This window comes from Chroicocephalus ridibundus, chromosome 17, assembly GCF_963924245.1.
Source record: "Chroicocephalus ridibundus chromosome 17, bChrRid1.1, whole genome shotgun sequence".
NCBI lineage: Eukaryota > Metazoa > Chordata > Aves > Charadriiformes > Laridae > Chroicocephalus > Chroicocephalus ridibundus.
This window is the reverse complement of record NC_086300.1, coordinates 7025097-7047676: the sequence shown is the minus strand read 5'-3', so window position 1 is coordinate 7047676 and position 22580 is coordinate 7025097. Positions and strand designations below refer to the sequence as shown.

The window sequence follows — 22580 nt, the reverse complement described above, 5'->3', positions numbered from 1 at the left end:
TGCCTTCTCTCGGCGCAATCAGATTAAGCCCCGGCCTGGAAGTTTGTATTAAACGTTTACAAGGGTTCAAAAAGGGTGTACAAAAAAGGTAAAAGCCGCACTTGCCTCTTCTCCTGGGGAGGCTGGTAGAAGCGCTGCCCCCCACCAGCATCCCCACCTTCCTCAGCTGCCCACGGACGTGCTTTGCCCAAAGCAAAACATCCCCACCCCCGGCAGCCAGGAGAGGGTGAGCAGAAAGCCCAAATGCTTGACGCACGTCTACTCGCAGTCCTTAGTAATCTTGCCATTATATTCGGGCTGCTCTGCCGCAGCCGGGGATAACCCCTGCGCCTGGAGAGAGCCTATCCAAAGGGAAAAAAAAAAAAAAAATCTCCTCGCTGGATGCCACAACGGCTGCAGACTACAAAAAGCATCAGCGCTCGGGGCTGCTCCCCGCACGGGGCAGGCCCTGAGCGCCCGCCCAGTCCACCAATGCCCAGGGAGACTTCTACAGCCAGGAAAGAGCGACCTGAGGAGCGGTTCCCTGCGTGCCCCGAGCATCCAGGAGCCAGGGCTGGGCAAGCAGGGATGGGGAAGGACAGACAGACGCCGGCCAGGCCTCGGGTCAGCCCTCACGCCGCGGGAGCGGGTTCACATGGGGTAGTTGAGAACGACGTCTTGTTTGGCCAACTCCAGCAACATGGGGTCATCGAAGAACTTGCTGATGCTCACGTCCTCGCTCAAGCCCTGCAGGGTAAAACCGCGAATCAGAGGTTATTCCTCTGGCAGGGCTCGTGGCAGAGATTCCACAAAAAAGCCCCCGTGTCCTGCACTACGATAAATTTTCAGGTTCCAGAGGAGGCAGGAGAATTTACAAGGCATCAGGCATTGCTCAGCAGCTTGAAGATATCCAACAGCCTCTCAGGAAGCTGCAAACGTGGGGTTGCTGCTGCTGAGCGTATCTGCAAGCTCACTGTCCTCCCGAAGGGGCGCTTGATTCCCTCCACTCCCTCTGCGGTCCCAGGAGCCCCTCCAAGCCCTCAGTCCAGCTCACCAAACCAGCAGAGAAACCAGGTGCTGCTTCTTCTGAAGGACAGGCCACCAAGGGGTCAGATGGGCTGGGGAGGGAGCGGGGCTCAGCGGATGCCACAGGACCCCGCTTTCGGCTGGAGTCGTTGCCTGACGGGGCTATCACGGGCACCGGGACCATCACAGGCACCAACGCGGGGTAATCGAGAGTGAGGGAATTCCCAAGGCACAAAGGACATTGGTCCACACTGGGCACACAGAGGGGATGTTGCATGGCCAAGGGACAACCCTGCAACAGCCCGGCTGCTGGTACAGACAGAGGGACGCTACAAGGATTAGTCCCTGACGTACCTTCCTACGCCTGGTCTTGATCATGAACTCTCTGGCCAGATGCGGGGCTGGCTGGGGCTCCAGGGGTCGGATGACGATGCTCTTGTCCAAGGGGTCACCAGGCACAATCTGAAACACAGGGCCAGGCCGTGAGAGCGATGCTGGGGGCTGGTTCAACCTCCTGGAGAGCCTGAACTGCAACGGGAAAAACCCCTGGGCCCCGCGGACACCCCCCCAGCCTTGGTGAGACAGCCCCAACACCCCATGTTCTCCTGTCACGTCACTACTGGTGATCATGCCTGCAAGAAGTCACTAATACGGTGTTGATAACCCAAGCCAAGAACATGTCCCACCTCCCCCACGTGCCGCTGTACCCTAAGCCCTCTGAAAGCCCCGCTAACCAGAACAACCCACACGGGTCCCAGTCAGCGCAACCCTCTTTGGAAATCGGGCGCGTCTATTCCTTTCAGAGCTCGGCCTCGGGCTTTTACATCTTGACCTTTTAGCCAGCTCTTGGGGCTCAGACTGCTGCTGCTCCCACCTGGCTGTACCGCAAGTAGCTGTGCACCTCACGGCGTCGAGTCCCACAAGACCTGATTTGCCACAGCCACAGAAGAGGCCAGAGGACAGTATTTTGTCCCAAACCCTGTTTTCCAGAGGTTTAAAAAACTGCCTCTGAAAGGCAAAGCCGAAATGTGGCAACCCATGTCTTACGGCAGACCAATGAGTCCGAGCCCTGCTCCAAGACTTCTGCTCCCCAAGCTGCAGAGCACCCAAACAGCTTCCCTTCTCCTGGACGAGGATGTCCTCTCTCCAGGCACTGAAGGACCCTTACGCCCAACAAGCAGCAGCGTTCAGCGCTCTCTCGCTGGGGCAAAGGGTGATGTGACTTGGAACAAAGCTGTTGGCTTCTGGCAAGACACTTACAGCTAGCACAAAGCCTCCCCGACGCGAGATCCTTTGAGGATGTTCTGAGAGAAGTTGTCCTGCCCTGTGCGAGTCGTGGCATTGAGCTCTACGGGGAGCACCTACCTGGTGCCTGATCCCACCACGTCCCTCTTCCCCATCTCGCCAGGGCATGGACTCACCTGCCAGTGGTGGAAGACAGAGAGCGAGAAGGCTTGTCCCTGCGTGTGGGTCCTCAAGTCTGTCTCAAACCCAAATGAATCAATGGCTGGGATGAAGGCTTTGATGGTGTAGAGAGGGGAGCCCGGGATGGGAGCATCTTGCGTCACGTGGCCTCTGCCAACACGTCAAAAGATTAGTCTTTTTATGTCACAGAATGGTTTGGGTTGGAACCCAAAGAGATCATCATTAAAGCCCACCCAGTCCCCCCACCCTGCCCAGGGCAGGGACACCTCCCACCAGCCCAGGTTGCTCCAAGCCCCGTCCAACCTGGCCTTGAACCCCTCCAGGGATGGGGCAGCCACAGCTTCTCTGGGCAACCTGGGCCAGGGGCTCACCACCCTCACAGCCAAGAATTTCTTCCTCAGATCTCATCTCAATCTCCCCTCTTCCAGTCTAAAACCCTTCCCCCTCGTCCCATGGCTCCCCTCCCTGATCCAGAGTCCCTCCCCAGCTTTCCTGGAGCCCCTTTAGGGACTGGAAGGGGCTCCAAGGTCTCCCCGGAGCCTTCTCTTCCCCAGGCTGAACCCCCCCAGCTCTCTCAGCCTGTCCTCACAGCAGAGGGGCTCCAGCCCTCCCAGCATCTTCATGACCCTCCTCTGGATCTGCCCGAGCAGGTCCATGTCCTTCCTACGCTCCGGGGCCCCAGAGCTGAACACAGTACCCCTGGCGGGGTCTCACATCCCTTTATCTATTCTCCTCTCTGACACTCAGGAGGAACCAGGCACAAACCAAAGGCTGCCTGTGATCCTGGACGTGCCCTCCCCACCCAGCACAGCGGCTTCCAGTTGTCACTTCATACAGATTTCACCCTCTCCCCTCGCTTTACGAGTGGCGCTACGACTGTGAACGTCTCTAGCAACCCAGATCCCAAGGGAGCCGTTGCTGCTCTGCAACGGTGAGGTGACGGCAGCTGGTCAGAGCAGCTCACCTCCGCCTGGCCAGGACCGTGTACACCGCAGACACGCAGTCGGCAGGAGCCTGCACCTCCACGAAGTAGTAGGGCTCCATCAAGCGAGGGGTGGCCTGCGAGGAGAAAGGGACACAAACCACTGAGTCTCCAGCAGCGCTGACACAATTCGGTTCAAGTAAGAGTCGGAGGCTGGCACGCTCTGGTCAAACGCAGGGCCGCCTGACTGGGGATGAAAGGGTTCCTGCCGCCCCATGGCTGCCCAAGCCAACGTCAAATACTGAAAGGAGCTTTTCTCCTTCTGGCCATGAGTCATATGCTTCCCTCTCCCCCACGCCCACCCTTCCCAGGGAGCCAAACAGTAGCAAAAAGGGGAGACAGAGCAGATGCACACAAGTTTCCAGCCAGATTGGAACGTGATTGCTTGTAAAACCCGTCTGCCAGCCCACAAGGGCGCTGGAAACATTAATGGATGAATGAGTCAGTTTAAATTGACATCCTTGGGGCAGATCGTGCAGCACACGTGCAATGCACGCTCTTTGGAGCCCGCAGGAGCCAGCACAGCACGAGGTTCGGTCTTTGTCCCGCACAACGTAACCCTCACCATCAGGAAAGCAGAATAGACCACTCTCCGGGCCGTCGGGATGATCTGTCCTCCACCCCGGTGCAAGGGCTCCTGAGCAATCACCGCATCCAGGATCTTAAACTTCACGTTGCGGATCACTGAGGAAGGGCAGAAATGACAGAAAATGACTGGAGGGGGAATGTTCTCTGCCACACCAGCACCAACCCTGCCTCCCCAGCGACCCCGCGCACGTAGCGAACACCCACAGACCTAGAGCCACCAGAAGAAGTTCTAAATTTAATGACAGAACGAAAAGCACGTCCATGTCCTAATCCTGCATGCTGAACAGAAAGAATTCAGCACCGTGTCGTGCAGGGTGCCCAGTGGTCTGCACCTGAACAATGAGGAGCGGAGCCAAGGTCTGGCCCTACTCTGCAGGCAGGCGGCAAGTGCCAGCGCCTGGGTGGAATCTGCAGCCAGGAAGAAGGGGGAGGTTCTGTTCTTTCCCTTGTCACCCATCCCCAGAGCTGTCCCCAGCTGCGGCGTGAGAAGGGAACTGGCCACCCAGGGACTGCACCAGCACACTCACTGGAATGCTTAGAGATGGAAGAATTTAACGGATCTTACGAAGCTCCACTTCTCCACAGGTTCCTACTTACGTTCGTCACAGAGAGGCCCCTCCCTGGTTCCCCACTGAAATCCCTGCACAATGCTGTCCTTCACAGAGCCCAGCAGCGACTTGTCCACCTACGGACAGACAGACAGACAGCTTCAGAGACCAAATCTGCACCAGGAGGCAGTAACAGACAGACCCCGGTGTTTAAAAGCATCCCTAGAAGAGCAGCAATGTCCCCCTATACCCCTGATGTCCATCCTCCCCCCCTCACAGCTCAGGAGCATCATCTTCAGAGTTTGGCACCCGGAGCTATAAATTACAAGAGTTCATATTTCGGTAATCCTGAAAGGCTGGATGCTTAGTTGCCTATTTTGAGGCCAAATAGCAACACCTGAAACGTAACAGACTATTTGCTAGCCGGTGTAGGAGTCTGGTGGAGGAAGTACGGCAGATCTGAGATCTGGCAAACCAAGGAGCACTCCGACAGCACTAGGACCTTGCTGCAGGTTCTGGAAGGAGCGGTCACCTCTTGGGGCTACAGGACAAACGTCTCACTGCAACAGAACCCCCCCTGCCTGTGTTCCTCACCTCTGAGGGCAGCGTATCGTCTACCAGGATGTTTGGGCCAGTGGCGTCTGGCCCAAAGGCCCAGATGGAACGGGCAGCCAGCAAATCCCAGTCATATTTGGTCTGGAAGAATTCACCCAGCTTCTTTCTGATAGAAGCGGAAGAAAAGAAATTTTAGGAAACAAGTATCTGACCTGCTCTCACAACATATTTACAACCCTGCTCCCTTCAGGCCTCAGCTTTTTCCCTGGAGCAGCTCATTTGCTGAGGAGGGATGCTCACGGGCTACCTGGGAGCAATACCGGAGCCAGGCCCCCTGCCTAGAGGCTGTTGGCTGATCCTGTGCACCTCCAAGATCCCAGCGTTCCCTTTTTCCCCCCAATTATTTATTTCTAGCTGGATTCCTGCTCTCCTCAGATCAGTCAGACCTGTTCCAGGTTATCTGGACCACTTCATTTTCAATGTCCTCCGCGAGTCCCTTCTCCAGAGGCTCAGCAATCATCGTGATCTTGTTCCTGAGAAGAGAGACAGTTGCAATTAGTCCGTGGAATGATGGAAATGGGAGTAATTGGCAGGACCTCAGGGACTGCGCATTGCCTCGAACACAGCTAGGGAGACACAGCCATTCGTGTCCTTCGCTGTTACTGTCTTGCTTGTAAAGACAGCCCAGGCGCTTAACAACTGCTCTCCGAAGTCTGCTCATCTCCAGGAGCAGACTGCTAAGGGACAGCACGGCTCCGTCCCTCCTGCCAGACGTCCTGCGCTCGTCCGGGCTGCAGAAGGGAGCCCATGGGCCAGGCAATACGCCTCTGGCAGAGCCAGCACTCGCTGTGTCCGACGCACGGGCTGTTGCCTTGGAGAACCTCACCAGCAGGAGCTACCTGCCCCCAGAGCAGGACACTCCACCGGCCCAACAGTTCAAAGACTGACCTAAGACTGGAACCTTCTAGGACAAGAGGAAACGGCCTCAAGTTGCGCCAGGGGAGGTTTAGGATGGATGTTAGGAAAAATTTCTTCACCAAAAGGGTTATTCAAGCATTGGAAGAGGCTGCCCAGGGAAGTGGTGAAATCACCATTCCCTGGAGGGATTTAAAAGCCGGGCAGACGTGGTGCTGAGGGACATGGGTCAGTGGTGGGTTGGGCAGTGTTGGGTTGATGGTTGGACTTGATCTTAAAGGTCCCTTCCAATCTAGACAATTTATGATTCTACCTTTCTGTTCCCAAAAAGAAGGCTGCCAGCCACGGAGAGAGTACACCAGAGTAAAGGAGGGTAAGAAGAACCAGAAAATCATAGAACCATAGAACGTGTTGGGTTGGAAGGGACCTCTAAAGGCCATCTAGTCCAACCCCCTGCAGTGAGCAGGGACATCTTCAACTAGATCAGGTCGCTCAGAGCCGCATCCAGCCTGGCCTTGAATGTCTCCAGGGATGGGGCCTCCACCCCCTCTCTGGGCAACCTGGGCCAGTGTCTCACCACCCTCAGTGGAAAGAACTTCCTATAGAAGGGAACACTGGAAAACTATCTTCAGATAGTGGCAGATCACGATTTCCCTGAAAATTCAGGCATTACAACGTCCTGTTCTCCTAGATTTTATCCTGGTTATTCAGCCCATGTTCCCTCGCAGACCCCCTCTTTCAAACATGTGCATCTGATAACGCATTGCTGGGGGAGGAAGATGAGATCAGGCTGTAAAGCTCCAGTGTCTCGCCAGAAAAGAAAAAAAATCCATGTGAAGATTAAGAATGTATAAGAAAGGACAAAGCTTTTGCTCATGAAACCTTTGGGGAGTTACCAAAGGCAGCACTGGGCTCTCTGGCACCTGCTCTAGGATCCCAATACATCATCTAGTCTTGGAAACACCACAACACTGCTGAGAAGGTGTGAAATTTAGCTAAAAGAAAGGAGGATGTGGATCTGTCTTTATTCCCTGTGTTCTGAGAGTTCCTACACAAAGCACAGAAAGGCCCTTGGGACTCACGCGTGGTACTGAGGAGACTGAGCAGAGCTGCTGCAACAGCGGGCTGGTCTGGACAACGGCCACCGAGAACAGAGCCCTTGGAGGGGATGAGTCTGGTCTCCAGAGAACCCTCCGCCCACCCGTCTCCAACCCCCAAGCTCGCCCACGGCTCTTACTTCTTGTTGGGTGTCTCGGCAAAGCACTTCAGGGAGGACGTTTCCACCACTGTCTCACAGAACGTCACAACTGGATCGGCGACCTGGAATAGCGACAACAGGTTTGTAAGGTTTTCAAGCACTGGGTTTTTTTGTTTGTTTTTTTTTTTCCAAAGAGACTGTTTGAAACCTCTGAACACCGACAAAAAAACAGCTGGTTCGTCTGCCAGTGTTTTAATCAGCATTGCGTACGAACCACCGAGGCCTGCACGGACAGCTTTACTAATTCCTTCATTCAGACAAGACAGGAACATTCAAACCTAATTCAAAGCATGAAAAATTCTGCTCAATTTATTTATTTGACGCTAGCCAGGCAATGGCTGAAGTTCAGGAAAAGGCTGGAACGGGGAAACACACCCCTCTGCGAGCCAATTTTCAGGCTCTAAATCACAACGGTGCGACACACTCGGGCTGTAAGAGTTAATTTTACATCCTAACAGCCTTTTTTTTTTTGCCATTTAAAAGGACCTGACAAAATCCACCCTCTACGTTCAGATAGGTTTATTTTCCCATTCTTCTGAGACGGGGCAGGGGACAAAACCCCCTCCCCAGCCAGGAAAATCCCTCTCTCGTTTCCTCACCTTGATATCAATCTCTGAATACATCTTCCGTAGATCGTGCATCACACAATCCAGGTAGAGCTCCCCCGTCCCCAGGATAACGTGCTCCCCGGACTCCTCCACCTGAAAGATAAGAGAGGGGGTTCAACGGCCGGCGTTCCGGCTCCCAGGCCGCTGCCTTCCAGGTTCCTACACAAGCCTGAGGAAGCATCAGCTTTAAATAAATTGGTTTGGATCAGAGCACCCCAAGGAAAGCTCCCACAGGCTCTTCTCGCAGAAAGTGCTGATGCGCTCTGCGCAAAGCTGCTTCCCGGGCACAGCAAGGTGTGTGTTTTTCTGCTGGATTTACAGGGTTTTTTTTTTTTGCTATTTCCACGTGATTTGGGAGATCAACTGCAACAGCATGAAAAAAAAAAAAAAAAAAAAACCCACAAGAAAACAACCCGCAGTAAAAAGATAATTACTTTTAAGATCAGGCTACAAGACAGCCCACAGCATGAGCTGAAAGCACCAGAAATACCTTAGTAGTAAGCGAGGGGTAACTCTTGTTGACTTTGCGGAGACCATCTAACATTTTGGGGAGCTCCGAGGGGTTGACTGGCTCTACAGCTATCTTGATGACAGATGTGGTGTTGAACTTCAAAGGACGGAAGATCTGAGCCTGAAACCAGACGAGGACAAAAAGCTGAATCTCTGCATCGCTGATGGCCACTGGAGTTCGACACAGAATTTGCGGCTGTTCTCTTTCCCCTCGCGGCTCTTGTGCTCCTCGGCAAACGAGGCTTTTTTTAACCTCGCCACCGGAGCTTTTGAGATGCGCTCCATCACCCTGACTCCCTGGAAGGCTGAGCAATACCAGAAATGCACAGTACCTCCTCGTTGCCCCGAGGCTCCGTGACAGTTGCCGTCTTCACTATGGGCTGGTCCACGCCTTCTATCAGCACCCAGTTGCCGGCAGGAACCCGGTTAACCTCAATGTGGTACCTAAAAGGCAGCGGGAACATCACCGCAGCGCTCGCCGCTGCCAGCCTCGCGCCCTTGCAGCGCTGCCCTCCTCCCTGTCCCTGGCAGCAACAACTCCAGGTACGTCCTCTCCTGCCAGAACTTTCCGTACCTCGCAACCGAGATCCAGAGGCGGCCGACAGTGCAGATCTGGGAATCCTCCTCATCTTCCAGGGTGTAGTTTTCTCCAAGGACCTTCACAGGCTGCCCAGCGTGGATGGTACCACTGAGCACTCTGCCGAAGGCGTGGAACTGAACGCCGTCGTCTGTGCTGTACATTTTCGTCGTGTGACACATCAGCGGGCCCTTCCCAGGAGAGAGAGAGAGAAACAAGCCTCCTTCAAAATACAGTCAAGAAACGGGCACAGACCCCGTAGAACCCATGGATACAAAGGGATTAATGGGCCGGAATTTAGAAATACTTTTTTGACTTGCCAAGTCCTTCATTTCCTTCCACTGGAAGCTTTACATCTCCCTGCCCTGTATAGAGACCCCTGGAATGACTTTGGCGGATTTTTCTGGAGCTCTCCTCCCGCCTCGCGTGGAGCAGTAAATAGTGGTTGGGAGAAGGCCATGAGAAGAAATGTCATCTGCTGGCCTGCAAACCTGCTGAGGGCAGAGCACCCGAGCCTCCATACTCCCATAAGGTCACTCCACAACTGGTGACCTGGTGACAGTCCCCGCTGTGTGGTTTTATGTGGGTAATCACAACCCATTAAATTCATTTTCTCCCCAGACATCCGAGCAAAAGTCACGGGCACATTCCTCACTAGCTGCTGGCTGGCGTTGGTGGCTCTAGACAACTCTGAATGACAGCTCAGTACAAGCTGTTTGAGGAGGAAGGTTTTTTGCAAGGCTTTGATAAGAAAGGTGCTGACTAACTAATGTAGGGTTATTTTTAACAGCAGAGTTCAGATCAGTCTTCTCAGAGTTTGGAGAGAGAATCAAACTTCACAGGAAAGGGACATAAAGGCAGCAAAAGGACACAAAAATCACCCTGCGGTTCCCACGTGCTCTGAAGTCCTGACCCTAGTCCTGTTCTTCTCTGAACACTGTCAAACAATTCTCTCTCTCAAGGGCTGCCCTGGCAGGCAGCTGAAGTTCCTCAGAGCGAAGAGATTTGTTTCAGTGTCGGATGAGAGGTTTTAAAACGCTGCAAGTCAAATCCGTGCAGATGGCTGTCTAGGAGGCAGCTGCCCTGGCGAGGCAGGGAAAGGAGGGCACATTTGCCACGCTTTTGGACAACTCAGAGCAAAGCGGAAGAGTTTCCTTACGTCGGGGTCGCATTCACTCATGGCCTCCCCTAGATCGGAGTCAACGCCACCAGTGTAGGTATGCTCGATTTTCGTCTTGGCTCCCACCTTCGGGGAGGGGATATGCTGCACGCACATGTCCACAAAGCCTGGAAAAGTCACACTTCATGAGAACAGGATTATGCAGTGCAGAGGGAAGAAACGGACCGCAACAAACACAAGAGAAGCCATTCTGAGACTGCAGCGCACCCACAGCAACAGGGGAGATGTGAGCGCTGTCTCAAGCTGTCCTTTGGGCAAACGTGTAATGTTTTATATTTGGAAAGCCGAGAAGGGATCTGTGCAAGTGAGCGCTCCGTGGCTGTAATACAGCCCTTAACTCTGCTGATGTGGGACCAGGCTCTCGGAAGGCCGGAGGGGAAGACAAACGGCATTTACCTACCTGTGAATTCCCCAAAGAACTTCTTGCAGACAAGCCGCAGGAGGGGCCGAATGTTCAATTTCAATTCCTCTTTGGTCAGGTGGATGCCAAGTTCATCCAGAGTCCTGGGCAGGGTCGTGTCCACGTCCCCCACCACCTGCAAGGCAACGAGTCCCACACTCAGCTTCACTGTGGGGCTCCGAGCCCGTCACTCCCATCATCACCCTCAGGGCTTTTGACCTGCTCTGCTTTAGGGCTCGCACGAGAACTGGCTGGCTGGTTCTAATTATCGCTTGGCTGATAGTGGAGCACACCAGAAAGAGCAAAAGCAGTTCTATGAACTGTGCAAATAAAGGGTTATATTTGCAAGGAGCAGCTCCTAAGGAGTTGCTCACTGTTGCTCTGCGCTCCCAAGCCCAGCCTGTGACGATCGCACTGCAGAACGGGACAAGCGAGTCCCGCAGGCACCGGCCACCACCACGTAGCGTTCAGCCCTTGGCTGCTCCTGTCTGGAGCTGTGGGAAGGAGAGTGAACCACCGCGTACCTGAGCCAAGATCTTGTACAGCGGCTCCAGAATGAACTCCACAAAACTGCGCTGGGAACTGCTCGTTGGGGCCTTTTTAGTGAACTTGCGGCTGTTGGGAGACCAAAAGAGAGAGAACGTGAGAAGCAAGCGCTCTGCAGCCTGCAAGCATCTGTGCTGCAAACACAGCCTCTGCTCTTCCCAGGTTTTCTTCTCCCTCCCAATCCTCTTGGGAAGCTGTCAGGGACACAGGAGTCCCATTTACTCCAAAGGAAGGCCAAAGGAGACTCTCTGCTCCTCCTTATGGGATGCAGGAGGCCTGACTCAACCCTTCCCAGATACTCCTCCGTCACAGGACAGCTCAGGTTGGAAGGGACCTTGGGTGGTCATCTAATCCACGTTTTACGGGGAAAAGAGGGAACAGCCCAGCAATAAACTAACAGATAACTAAACAGGCTTCTTACGTCTTAGGGTTGAAGTAGATGTCACCCCAAAGCCGCTTTGCAAACTCCTGATAATTGATGTCTCCTAAAGGGGAAAAAGAAAATGGCAAAAGTCTCTCAGATGACACTGTATTTCTCTCATCTTGGAAATCTTTGGGTTTGGGCTTTTAAAACAACCCCGAGGATTCGATTTAATGGACCAGTGCTGGTGAGTGAACGCTTGGTCCCAATTCTGAATAAAACGATTAAGAGAGATGGGCAGAAAACGGTCCCCCGAGGACAACAGCGGCAGCCCAGGCACACTGTGGCTTCGCGCACTTACTTCTCAGGAATGTTTTAGCTCTCTCAATCACACACAAGGTTAGAGCTGAGAAGAGCTAACCTGCCAGACACCGCGCTGCAGGAACCCGCTTACATCTGCTTCATTTCCCAAATGTTAACACTGCAACCTGACGCTGTAGTGCCAAGGTGCCGGGATGGCTTACACCCCCATCTGCCCCGCAGGCTCCTCGCAAGCATTTTCTGCCCTGCTGAACATCTCCGGGTTCCCTTGTTCTTTTTTCAGCTGACGCACCAAGCGCATAGCCAAATACCCAAGTGCCGAAGGAACGGCGTCGTGCTTGGCTGTCGCGGTAGGTTTATAAATAATAAGACAGCGGTGATAATTTACAGCAGTTTCCAAACAAGCTTTTGCTGTGGGCAGATGTGCAAGCATAAGAAATTTCATGGTGGCTGCGGTTTTGACAGTTAAACTACTATAACTCATGCTAGTCGAAGTGTGGTGGCTGCGCATAAAAATCCCTGGTGGCCACCATCGAATATTACTGACTTCGAGCACCCGTTCAGCTCGTGCCCGCCCCGCATGGATGACATCTCCTACCGACTGCGCCTGCATCTTTATCGGTCCCCCCAAAGAAGGGGTATCATCCATAGCCGGCATCGCGTTAACGCCGTGATGCCCAGGGAGCTCATTTATTTCTCCAAACTCACTGGGACACGCGATAGTCCTGACACATCAGTCCCTGACCTCTACAACTTCATCCTCCCTCAGGCTAACTTCTTCGCAAGAGCTAGGCCAGCTGCTTTACAGCATCCTCCTTCCCCTGCTCACGGCTCCTACAGATCACCCCGAATTCCCCAGTGTGAGACTTCAAAAATCTTGGCTGTACAGCTGGCTAATGGAAGCAAAAGGCCCACTTTTACAAGTGGCAGATTGCCTTGAGCGGGCACCTGGGGAACAGAAAATTAAATCAAAGCCAGCAAAAGACAGTTTCTTAAAAAAGAAAGAGGGCAAGAGTGCAAAACCTTGTGGGCCAACCTGGCGCCCGGCTGCAGCTGAGTCTCAGACTCTGGAGACTTTCGTGAAAAGGCAGGAGGAACTTAACTGCTTCGCTCCTGAGCTCTTCTGAGGAGGCGGCAAAGCACAACACATACGCTTGCCTTCAACTCTCACACTGGGACTTCTTTCTTTCTGCTTAAGGGCATGGATAAAATATTGGCTTCTGCCCCAAGAAATATTTATCAGGAGAAACTATCTAGCTAAAAAAGAAATTAGAACTGTATTTTTGCTTTTTACCAGCCAGGGCTCAGATCTGCAGTACCCCCTAGAAAGTCAAGAACGCATATACCGGCCATATACGTACAGCGAAAGTCGAAGCTGAATGGCTTAGAAAGCCTCAACAAAGAAGGTTAGGAAATGAGATGTTAAAGTGTACAAGGTTTCTGGATAATCCTCACCATATGTGTCTGCATAAATCTTTGCAAAAGATCCCAGCGTGAAGCAGATGCTGTACTGCGAGCTGGAGAAACACACGTTCCCCAGAAGGGGAGACAGAACGAGGTTCTCATCGGTGGAATACATGCTGAGAGGAGACAGTTTTTAGAGACAAGAAAAATAAAAAAATCAATGTTATGAACCGAGGAAGACACTTCAATCCAATTCCCGCACCAAACAGCAGTACGTGATAGGCAAGGATGCCAAACAGCATCTTAAAACGGGCTGCAGCGTGCTTGCCATCGGGAATTTCAGGGTCAGTATCATTTTATGACTACAAACTTCCAAAGCATTAGAGGGCAAAGAAATATTTAAAGCCTAGAACTAAAAAGTTACCAGCACAAGTGCTTTGTATTTTTTGCCAGGTAGAGTTTTTCCTCCCCCTAAAAACCAAAAAAACCCAGCAGTAAAGTTGGCCAACCGGCAAGGGAAAAGATAATACAAGGCAAATAACGTAAGGATAGAATTGAATGGAAACAGTTTTAATGAGTTCCCAAGCATGCCAGACAGGATAAATTACCCTGCTCCGAGCTGCTGGATGTCAGCAGCGACTGAACAGAGAGACACGCAAGTGAGCTCATGTGCAAATCCACGCAAACTTGAAGGGGAGAAGCTGTTAAGAGAATCACCTGGATGCAGAAGAACCCCCAGAAATGCTAGAGAAGATGTGCCCCCCTTCCCCCCGCAGCGTCTCACAAGGAGATTTGACCGTAGCAATATCATCGTCTCTGTTCAGGGGTTGGGACGGTGAGTTCCCATTAGTTTTATAATTAATGCTTAGGAGCTTTGAAACATCTCAGCCTGTAATCCAGGAAACACTGAGATTGTCCAGGCTGTATTTGAGACATTTGGGAGCACAGACGTTCCCCATTCCGGTCATAAGTCCGCTTCCCCTGCTTTTTAACGGGGGGGAGGGGGGGGGAAAGAGCTGATCCCATGAAGCTTCTCAGAATTCAGGCAGGATTGGCCCTTCCTGTATAATTCAATACATGGGCTGAGATGACTTTTTAACGGTTCTTCCCACCCCATTTTCTATGATTCAACATTATTAAGTGACAAACCCATGAGTTTTTAGGCATACGCAGGGCTCGCAGAGAAAAGCAGAACAGGGACAGCACGCGCTAACGACGCGTCATCCCAAACACGCGTACCTGATCAGACCATTAACTTCATCCACAATATGTCTGAGTTTGTAATAAGCATCTGTAGGGGGCAATTTCAGCTCCAGGATGAGTCGGTCTATCTTGTTGATGCACACGGTCACCGCGAGCCTTTCCTGCACCGCGTGCTTGATCAGCCGCTCTGTGTTCAGCATCACCTGCAGGGAATAACCAGCACAAACACCTCTAGCGAAAGCCCTCCACCAAATGCTATCTCGGGCGTGACAGACAAAGCAGCGACCCTTACGCGCGGGGCCGCAAGCCTGTAGGAAAGCCGAAGCTCAGCCACGAGCAATCGGCTAATCTTCCTGAAATTCAGAAGCAGGTGCTAACCCAACCGAATTCCTTAAATTCTACCCCTTGGACATCTCTGACATAAATAACCTGCTCAATTTTAGGTATCGTGGGGACGGAGTTAGGAAACGAGTTAGATCATCAGCCTGCAGGTCACAGGCAGCACATCAGCCCTGGAGACTGAGGCCAGAGGCTTGACTCCCTGCTTTGGCTGTAAAACACTCTCGCTTCCCAAACTGTCCTCCAAAAACCCTTCATCCTGGAACGCTGAGCCCACCCCAGGCCTTCACGCTGAGGCAGGATCAGAGACTCCAGAGGAAGAGACTTTCAAGTTAACCCCCAGGAGAAGCTGGCACTCACCCCCTCGGCCGCGTCAATGAAAAGCACAACGCCGTCCGAAATACGAAGGCCAGCTGTCACCTCATCAGAAAAATTGACGTGACCTTCAAAAACACAAAATGGTGGTGAGACGCAGAGTAAGCCCTGACACCAGCAGCGCAGAAGGTGGGAAGCTGTCCTTCTGCTCTCCGGCTCGCTCTGGTCACTGGTATCTGGCGAGGCAGAACACAGACGGCTTCTCCTCAGACAAGGACCTGGGAGCGGCTACCAGAGCTCTGTCTAGGGATCCGCTTCAGCTTTAGTGCTATTTTTTGAGAATAAACACAACAAGTCGTTTAACAGGCACTTTCCCTCGCATTCGTTACTGTTTTTCACACAGCTCTGTGCAAGTTCTTTGGGAAAAGGAGGAAGATTATTTCTCACCAAACAACAGATGCCTCTCCCTCCAGTCTCCTCCTGCGCTCTAACCTCCCTCCTCTCGAGCTGTAACTCAACAGATGTGTCCCAAGACCCTCCTTCCTGAAGTTTGGCCTTCGTTTCTTACAACAAGTTGATCTGTGATTATGTTCCCCCGCTGCTCCCCCCCAGGAGCCCGTCAGAGGCTCGAGGGAACTTGCTGAGAGTCTCACTGTGGGGCAACATCATTTGAGCAAAGCACCGTCCTTTCTTCCCCCCGGAAAATCCAGTTCTACATTTGCTTCTCATATACTTGAGTGAAACGCATTTTCAGCCCCGTTAGCCCTCAATTAGGCCTGTTAATCAGAAACACAAGCCTGAGTAAAAGCCAGCGGCACAGTTGTTACTTCTGGAAGTGATTTCGGAAGAATGAACTTAGCTCAAGGCTCAGGCCGACGCTGGAATCATCTACACAAAACAAAACAGGGGTTTCCATCTCTAAAAGGAAACTTCCCGGGGTTTCACCGCACCTAAGTGACATTTCCAGGCGCATCAGTGAGGTTTCGGGGTACAGATTCTTTGTTTTTCTGAGAGCCAACGCTGCACGATCCCACCGCAGCCCAACACAAAAGCTCTTTGAAGGCCCTCATTAACCACCACCGTACGTGTTTTCACTGCTCTGCTCCTGTCAATAGCACTATCCGCAGGACCAGAGGGGCTTATTAATGAGAGAAACCTTCGTTCACACGGTCCCATATCCATGCTCCACACATCAAGCTGCCTTCCAGCTAAGCGCATCCCAAACCAGGATTTTGGGGATTACACAGTCACCTGGAGTGTCGATGATGTTGAAGAGAAAAGATTTTCCTTTGGTGTCCGGCAGAACAATCGTCACTGGTGTGCTCTTGATCCCCACTCCCCTCTGAAAGACGGGAAACCGGGATTATCAGTTAAAAGAAAAAAAAACAAACAAACAAAACATCATCACATAAAGATGTAAAAGATGCCCAAAGAAAAATCAGAGCGTGGAAAGAAGTGAACACCCACCCAGGACACACGGATGGAGTAACCCCAGATGGCCGCAGTACCCAGCCCAGCTCCTCCATCCGTACTGGCTCAGACTGGTGAGCTGCCACTGCACAATTAGCAGAGGAAGCATAATTTGCAACATCAGAGACAGAAAATGCATGTTTTTCTGTGCTTTTGCCCTTCTGCTGCTATCAAGTTATACCTCAAAGTGTCAGATTTGATCACCCAGAGCATAAAGTAGAGCATTAAGATGAAGAGAAAGAAATGCTTCACAGGACTGTTCCGGTCATTACAATATTTAGCAAGTAACAAAATTAGATTCCCGTTCTCACACCCAACGACAGTTGGAGTCAGAGCACCCAGCTAAGAGTTCCCGTCAAAGGAAGCTGAGGAGAAATACATATATTTTGGAATCATAGTTTTTCTCCCCATCCGTCGGCGCTGCGGATGCCTTCCACCATTTTCTCTCAACGGAAAGGAGTGCCCCATCCGCTGGGATAACTCTGCTACAGATTTTCGACGTTACCCAGGTTATCCCCTCAGGCAAATAAAATCCATGGAGATGAGGGTTGCAGGAAATGGAAGGAAGTTGGAGCAGGGATCTTACTGAGGCGAACAAGAGGAGCAAATCATTTTATTGATAAAGAAAATAATCAAAATGCAGAAGGCATAAAATGATGTTAAAATGGAAGAGGAAACTGCCTACGGTAAATAACTGCGAGTAAAGCATGAGACAAGTGGATAAAAATCACCGCCTGTTCTACAAGCCTCACTCACCTCTTGTTCTGTGAACAATATATCAGTGTAGCAAAGCTGCGAAGACAAAAGAGAAGTCAGAATATCACATTTTGGTATCAAATATGAAGTTTGAAGCAGGACACGATAACTCTGTACACGTGGTTAAGGTGGCAAGCGACAGAGACAGAATTAGGCCCGAGGTCTGGCTTTCCAATCCTACGTTCTGATCACCAAACCACATTTTCCCCACGTAGAGTCACGCTCCCTCGGAGTGTTAAAGCCAACCCATGTTCCCCAGGGCAGGAAAGCACCAAAAGCTCACTTACGTCCTGGTCGTAGCGCTTCCGGATTTCTGGGTGTGTCTGTTCTATCAGGCAGTCAACGAAACAAGTCTGAAAAACATCAGACCGCAAGAGAAAGTAGGTGACTACGTTCAGACCGATAAACACAAGCACAATCCCATCCCTCCAGAAGCAGCACAGAGAAAGTCGGGCACGTTATTATTTCCACGCGGCTGAAAGAAAACCTACAAATAACCACATCCGCAAGAGGAGCGGAAAGAGACCGCGGCTGCGGAGATGGAGGGGTCGAGGGCGATGGTAAAAGTAAGGACAAACAGATCATTACTACCACCGATATACGCTGGATATTCACACTACCTTGCCGTGGTGAAGGTGCCCACACAGAGTCACATTTCGAATTAGCTCCGAGTTGTCCATCAGATCTGCCAGGAAACTGGAGGAATGAAACACAAAAGACTGTTGGAGGCTTCTGCTGTGTCTAAGAAAAGTAGGTGCCATTTCAGCTACACTTTCTATCCAAGGTGCCCCCTGAATCCTCTCCAAACTTTCATTCTGGCAATGCCCTGCGGAGGAAGAATCCCACTTTCCAGATGGGGAGGACGAGAGAGTTGGAGTCCTAGACAGATGGCAGTGGGTGGGAGGATACGGAGCTGGTAAAACTGCCAGCGATGGAATATTATTGACTATTTTTCTTCTCTTCTAGTCAGTATTAGAGCAAAAGTCACAGCCATGTACTCGGATGATGAAATGCTTCCACTCAAATAGTGGCAGGCAGTCAAGTAAATCACAGCGCTGGATAACAAGCACCCCACGCAGTTTTAAAAGGTAGCCACGGGGCTCCGCAGACCATTAATTCCGATTTTCAGGTCTTAAAACAGTGATGTTCCCAGGGACTCAAGGAAACAGTAATGAATTTAAATCTTTTTAGAACAAGCAATCGAGCTGGGTGATGATGGGTCAGTCACTTCTGCACGGACCCCAGACAAAATTTAATTGAGATGCTAAATTACCAACTCCTCTGAAAAATAACGGGAGGCTATAAAACACGTATCCATTGCTACGGCTCTGCAGAAAATAAGTGCTGTCAAATAATCTCCTTTTTAAAAAGACTTTAATTTTCACTGACGCGGTAGACTTATTAACGTACAACATTTTGATTCAGAGCTAAAAAACACAAAAATCAATAATAATACTGATTAAAAGCTTGCTTATTGGTCTTAAAATAAGGCTAAATGGGAAATCAATACCAAGCTCGCAGCTTTCTGGTTAAGTCCCACTGGGAATTTCTCCTGGCCCCATCCTTACCATTTATATTAACGAACAGGACAAAGAGGAATTCATTACAGACGGACCAAGCAGAGGACACAGGGATCAGGAAAGCGGTAGGTAATGAAGAGTACAAGTCATCGACTACGAGTAAAATGGTTTACTTAGAAAAATAAAACCCAGCCGGCTCTTTGGTTTATTTCTGGCTGTATCAAAAATCTCTCTCATCAAGGAACCCGACCAAACTGGCAGTACCAGGGGCCAGCCCCGCGAGGCAGCCATTCCAAAAAGGTCCTGGGCACCCAAGGAACCAACTGACTGAATATAAATTCCAGTGAAATTTCACTGCCGGAAAACAACAGGCTCCTTGATGATAGGATTCGCAGAGGGACTGCTCACGTTGGGGTCTGTTTGGCACAGAGGGAACTGCTACTCAGCCTGCATCTGGTTCTGGGATCTACACTCAAAGCCGACTATTAAAAATTGGAAAAAGCTCTGACTAGCCATGAAGTGGCGTATGGAAAGATGAGCCTAACGAGACGCTCACGCAGCTCAATCTGTTCATCCTCAAATAGAAGACAACATACAGAAACACTAGACACGCGAGGACACAGAGCCCCTCCACCCATCGGGAAAACGTCGGTTTTAAGATTATGTGTTTTTAATAGGTAAAGTACAGAAATGTTTTTATGCCTTACCAAAGTTGCGTGAGATATTACATCTCAGATTTTAAATTTGTGTGGATTTTTTTCCAGGGTTTTCTCTCAACCCTAGTGGCCCGGGGTGCAACCAGCAGACACCATCGAGTGCAGCAGAAACGCAGTTTAGCATAAAACCAGAGGCATAAAAAGTCCCCAGTGGGAACTCCTCCAGGATAGACGGGAGTTAATTTGAGACAGCAGTAGGCCAACGGTCACTGGGATAAACCCAAAATGTCCCAATATGAGGTGTGCCACCCCGTATAAATGACCGTATAAATATTTCTTGAGCCAGTCAAGAAAACTTGCCTTCAACAGACCTGCACCACTGGGGTCTCCGATTAGCTCGACAGCTAAGATTTACATTCTAGTGTCAGAAAACCACGGGCTACGCTGCATTATGTAGCGGGAAAAACATCTGTAAAACGGTTAGTCTTGTACTTTCTTCCTCTTCTTTTTGGTTCAAAATCTGGGAAGCGGCTGCACTCGGTTCTATTGCTGGTGTCAGTAGGAAACAAAGCCAGTGCCCCCCGAAATCCACCTCCTCCACATCGTACGCACCCCTCTGCCTCCCCACCTTTGCCGGCAAACAACAAAAAGGGAGGAAATCACAGCACAGATGGCTTGAGCCAACGTACACGCTTAAAACCCCTACGTGTGACTTACTCCATCTCATAGACAGTGACCGGTAACGTCTGTTCCATCAGAGAGAATTTTTTGGTTTTCACAGGTTTAATAATAGGCTCTGAAAACAAGAGAAAGAACAATAAAACACTGTTACCAGAGACCTTGAACTCACCAGGCTCGTAGGGAACAGGGACTTTTGCAGACAAAACTACAATTTTCAAGACGACAGAATCTCTTAGCTTTTTATAAAAGCAGTCGTACTAGATGATCGTTATCGGTCCCTTCCAAGTGAGCTATTCTGTTCTATGATAGAAGGATCAAATGAGATGACTTAAATGCATTTTCATTTCTCCTTAAGTATCTTCCCAGTACCTGCTGATATTTTTTCTTCAAGAGATAGTTTGTTTGGCATTTGTAATAATCCCGAGCGCCAAAATCTGCGTATTTCTAGACCAACAAGAATCTACACATTCCTGGGGCTGAGAGGGAATTCAAAAGGAGCATTAAAACCGATGAGGAGAACGGAACGGAATACTATTTTCCCTTCTTCTTTAAGAGTCTTCTCCTCCCTCCACCCCCAACTTGCTGCTTCCTCACCACTTACCAGTGAGAGGCTGCGTGTCTTCCTCTTGTACTATGGTCTCCACTTCAGGCCCATAGACCTCCTCAGCGGTGGGATAGTATTTCTTATCCTCGTGCAGCACCACCTCCATCCCAGGGTGGTCCTCGTCATGGTCCCCCATATCGTCATCATCGTCATCATCCTCGAGCTGCAAGCGATGCTCACATTTAGCCGCTGCCAGCGCCAAAGTGCTTTGCAAACACCAATCGCCCCAGAAGGTACCAGCTCAGCGTCGTACATTGAAAGAGAGCTACAAACCCAGCCAGGGAACCACCAAGGCGGCCCCAGCACCTCACATCAGGTGGCAGAGCAGCTTGCAGAGGTGCTCTCTGTAAGCAACATACCTCTTCCTGCGGTGGGACAGCTTGGAAATGAACGGCAAGAGCATTTGCAGCGGCTCCTGCCCCTCGCTCACACACACAACACAACCCGGTCGCAGACACCGCTTTCAGACAAAGTGCAGGAACGGGAGACTAGAAGGGGCTCCCTTGGTCCTCCCATGCTTTCCCGTCATGGCACGCCAGCCTCTGCTGTCCTCCCTGCCCTTGTCGCTCTCCTCTACTGTCCGTGGAGCTTCCTCTGCCTTCACCAGAGAAGACCTGAGCTCCTTGCAATACCGTGTAGCAGTAGAGCATGTTACTGAAGCCCTGAAGACCTCACTGAATGGGTACAAATCCTCCACTTCACTGAACACAAAATAAAACCACCAAATATGGCCTGAGCTACAGAAACTCACAGTTCTAACTGAAATTCAAGCAAAAACTTTGTCTTTCCCTTTATCACAGGAGGGCAGCTTTTGCTGAACCCTTTAAAAACCAAATACACTCTGATCCTCAGGAGTCAAATTCCACCACTGAACCAAGATTCACTGCAGACCCAGAGCCTGGCACGGGAGAGGAATCACCAGCAGCTTGTGAAGACCGTGGCACCCAGCCCCTGCTCCCGTGGGGACGCGGGGCCAGCTGAGGCCCACGCCAGGCTCCCGTGGGACGCTGCCCCTCCACCCATCCCCACCGCTCACCTCGTCCAGATCCTTGGACTCTCTGCCCAACTCATCATCGTCATCGTCCGAGTCCAACTCCGGCCCAATGTAGTTCCCAAACTCGTCGTACAGGTCGGTGTCCATGCTGGGGAGGCGGGAACGTGTGGATCCTGTCCTGCACCCCCAGAGCTCCCTGCCCGAGCCACCCACAGCACCCACCGCTGCCCAGCACCGGGGCTCCCGGCCCGGATCCTGACCTCGGCCTGCACCGTGCACGACCCCCGGCCCGCCCAGCGCCCTCCGCCTTCACCGCCCCCTCCCCGGATCCCGCGGTCCCCCGGCCCTGACCCTGACCCCGGCCTGCACCGTGCACGACCCCCGGAGCCCCGCAGCGCCCTGAGGGCCCCGTCCCGCCCGCCGAGCGCCCCCACCCACCCCGGATCCCTCCCCCGCCCTCACCGCCCCCTCCCCGGATCCCTCCCCCGGCCCCTCCTCGGCTTCCCGATCCCCGTGGTTCCCCGGCCGCGGCCGGCACCGTGCGCAACCCCCCAGGCCTTCCCGCCCACCCCTCCCCGGAGCCCTGCACGACCCCGAGAGCCCCGACGCGCCCTCCCCGCCCCCTTTCCGGTCCCCCCGGGCCTACCCCTACCCCGGCCCCGGCCCCGCTCCCGCTCTCACCCGCCGCGCTGCCCTCGCCGCCGGCGCCGCCGACACCGCCGCGAAAGGCCCCCGGGCTGCCCTCGCTGCCTGTTGCCACAGAGACCCCCCTCCGTCCCCCGCGCCCGCCGTCAGCGCCGACGCCGAGGGAGAAGGGGCGGACGAAGCCGCGGGAGGTGCCGGCGGGGTCCCGGTGGCC

General features: G+C 52.1%; 1 protein-coding gene across 2 annotated transcripts; it reads right to left on the bottom strand.

The window, feature by feature from the left end:
• EFTUD2 (elongation factor Tu GTP binding domain containing 2) lies at nt 1-22531 on the bottom strand. 2 transcript variants are annotated; one of them, XM_063354433.1, is made up of 28 exons: nt 22403-22531; nt 21764-21869; nt 20725-20890; nt 20160-20238; nt 17887-17962; nt 17554-17619; nt 17267-17302; nt 16292-16382; nt 15086-15168; nt 14423-14589; nt 13235-13359; nt 11519-11582; nt 11076-11166; nt 10552-10687; nt 10131-10258; nt 8969-9162; nt 8727-8838; nt 8375-8515; nt 7876-7977; nt 7256-7338; nt 5550-5636; nt 5143-5269; nt 4598-4685; nt 3978-4096; nt 3395-3489; nt 2427-2580; nt 1360-1467; nt 1-726 (listed from the first exon to the last, which is right to left on the bottom strand). In XM_063354433.1, exons 2-28 carry the CDS (start codon nt 21866-21868, stop codon nt 631-633), a joined length of 2919 nt encoding a protein of 972 aa, XP_063210503.1. In that variant the 5' UTR covers nt 21869; nt 22403-22531; the 3' UTR covers nt 1-630. The 2 variants fall into 2 exon arrangements, with proteins under 2 accessions (XP_063210503.1, XP_063210504.1); XM_063354434.1 differs by having other exon boundaries at nt 22374-22419.
• Between the last annotated feature and the right edge of the window lie 49 nt (nt 22532-22580).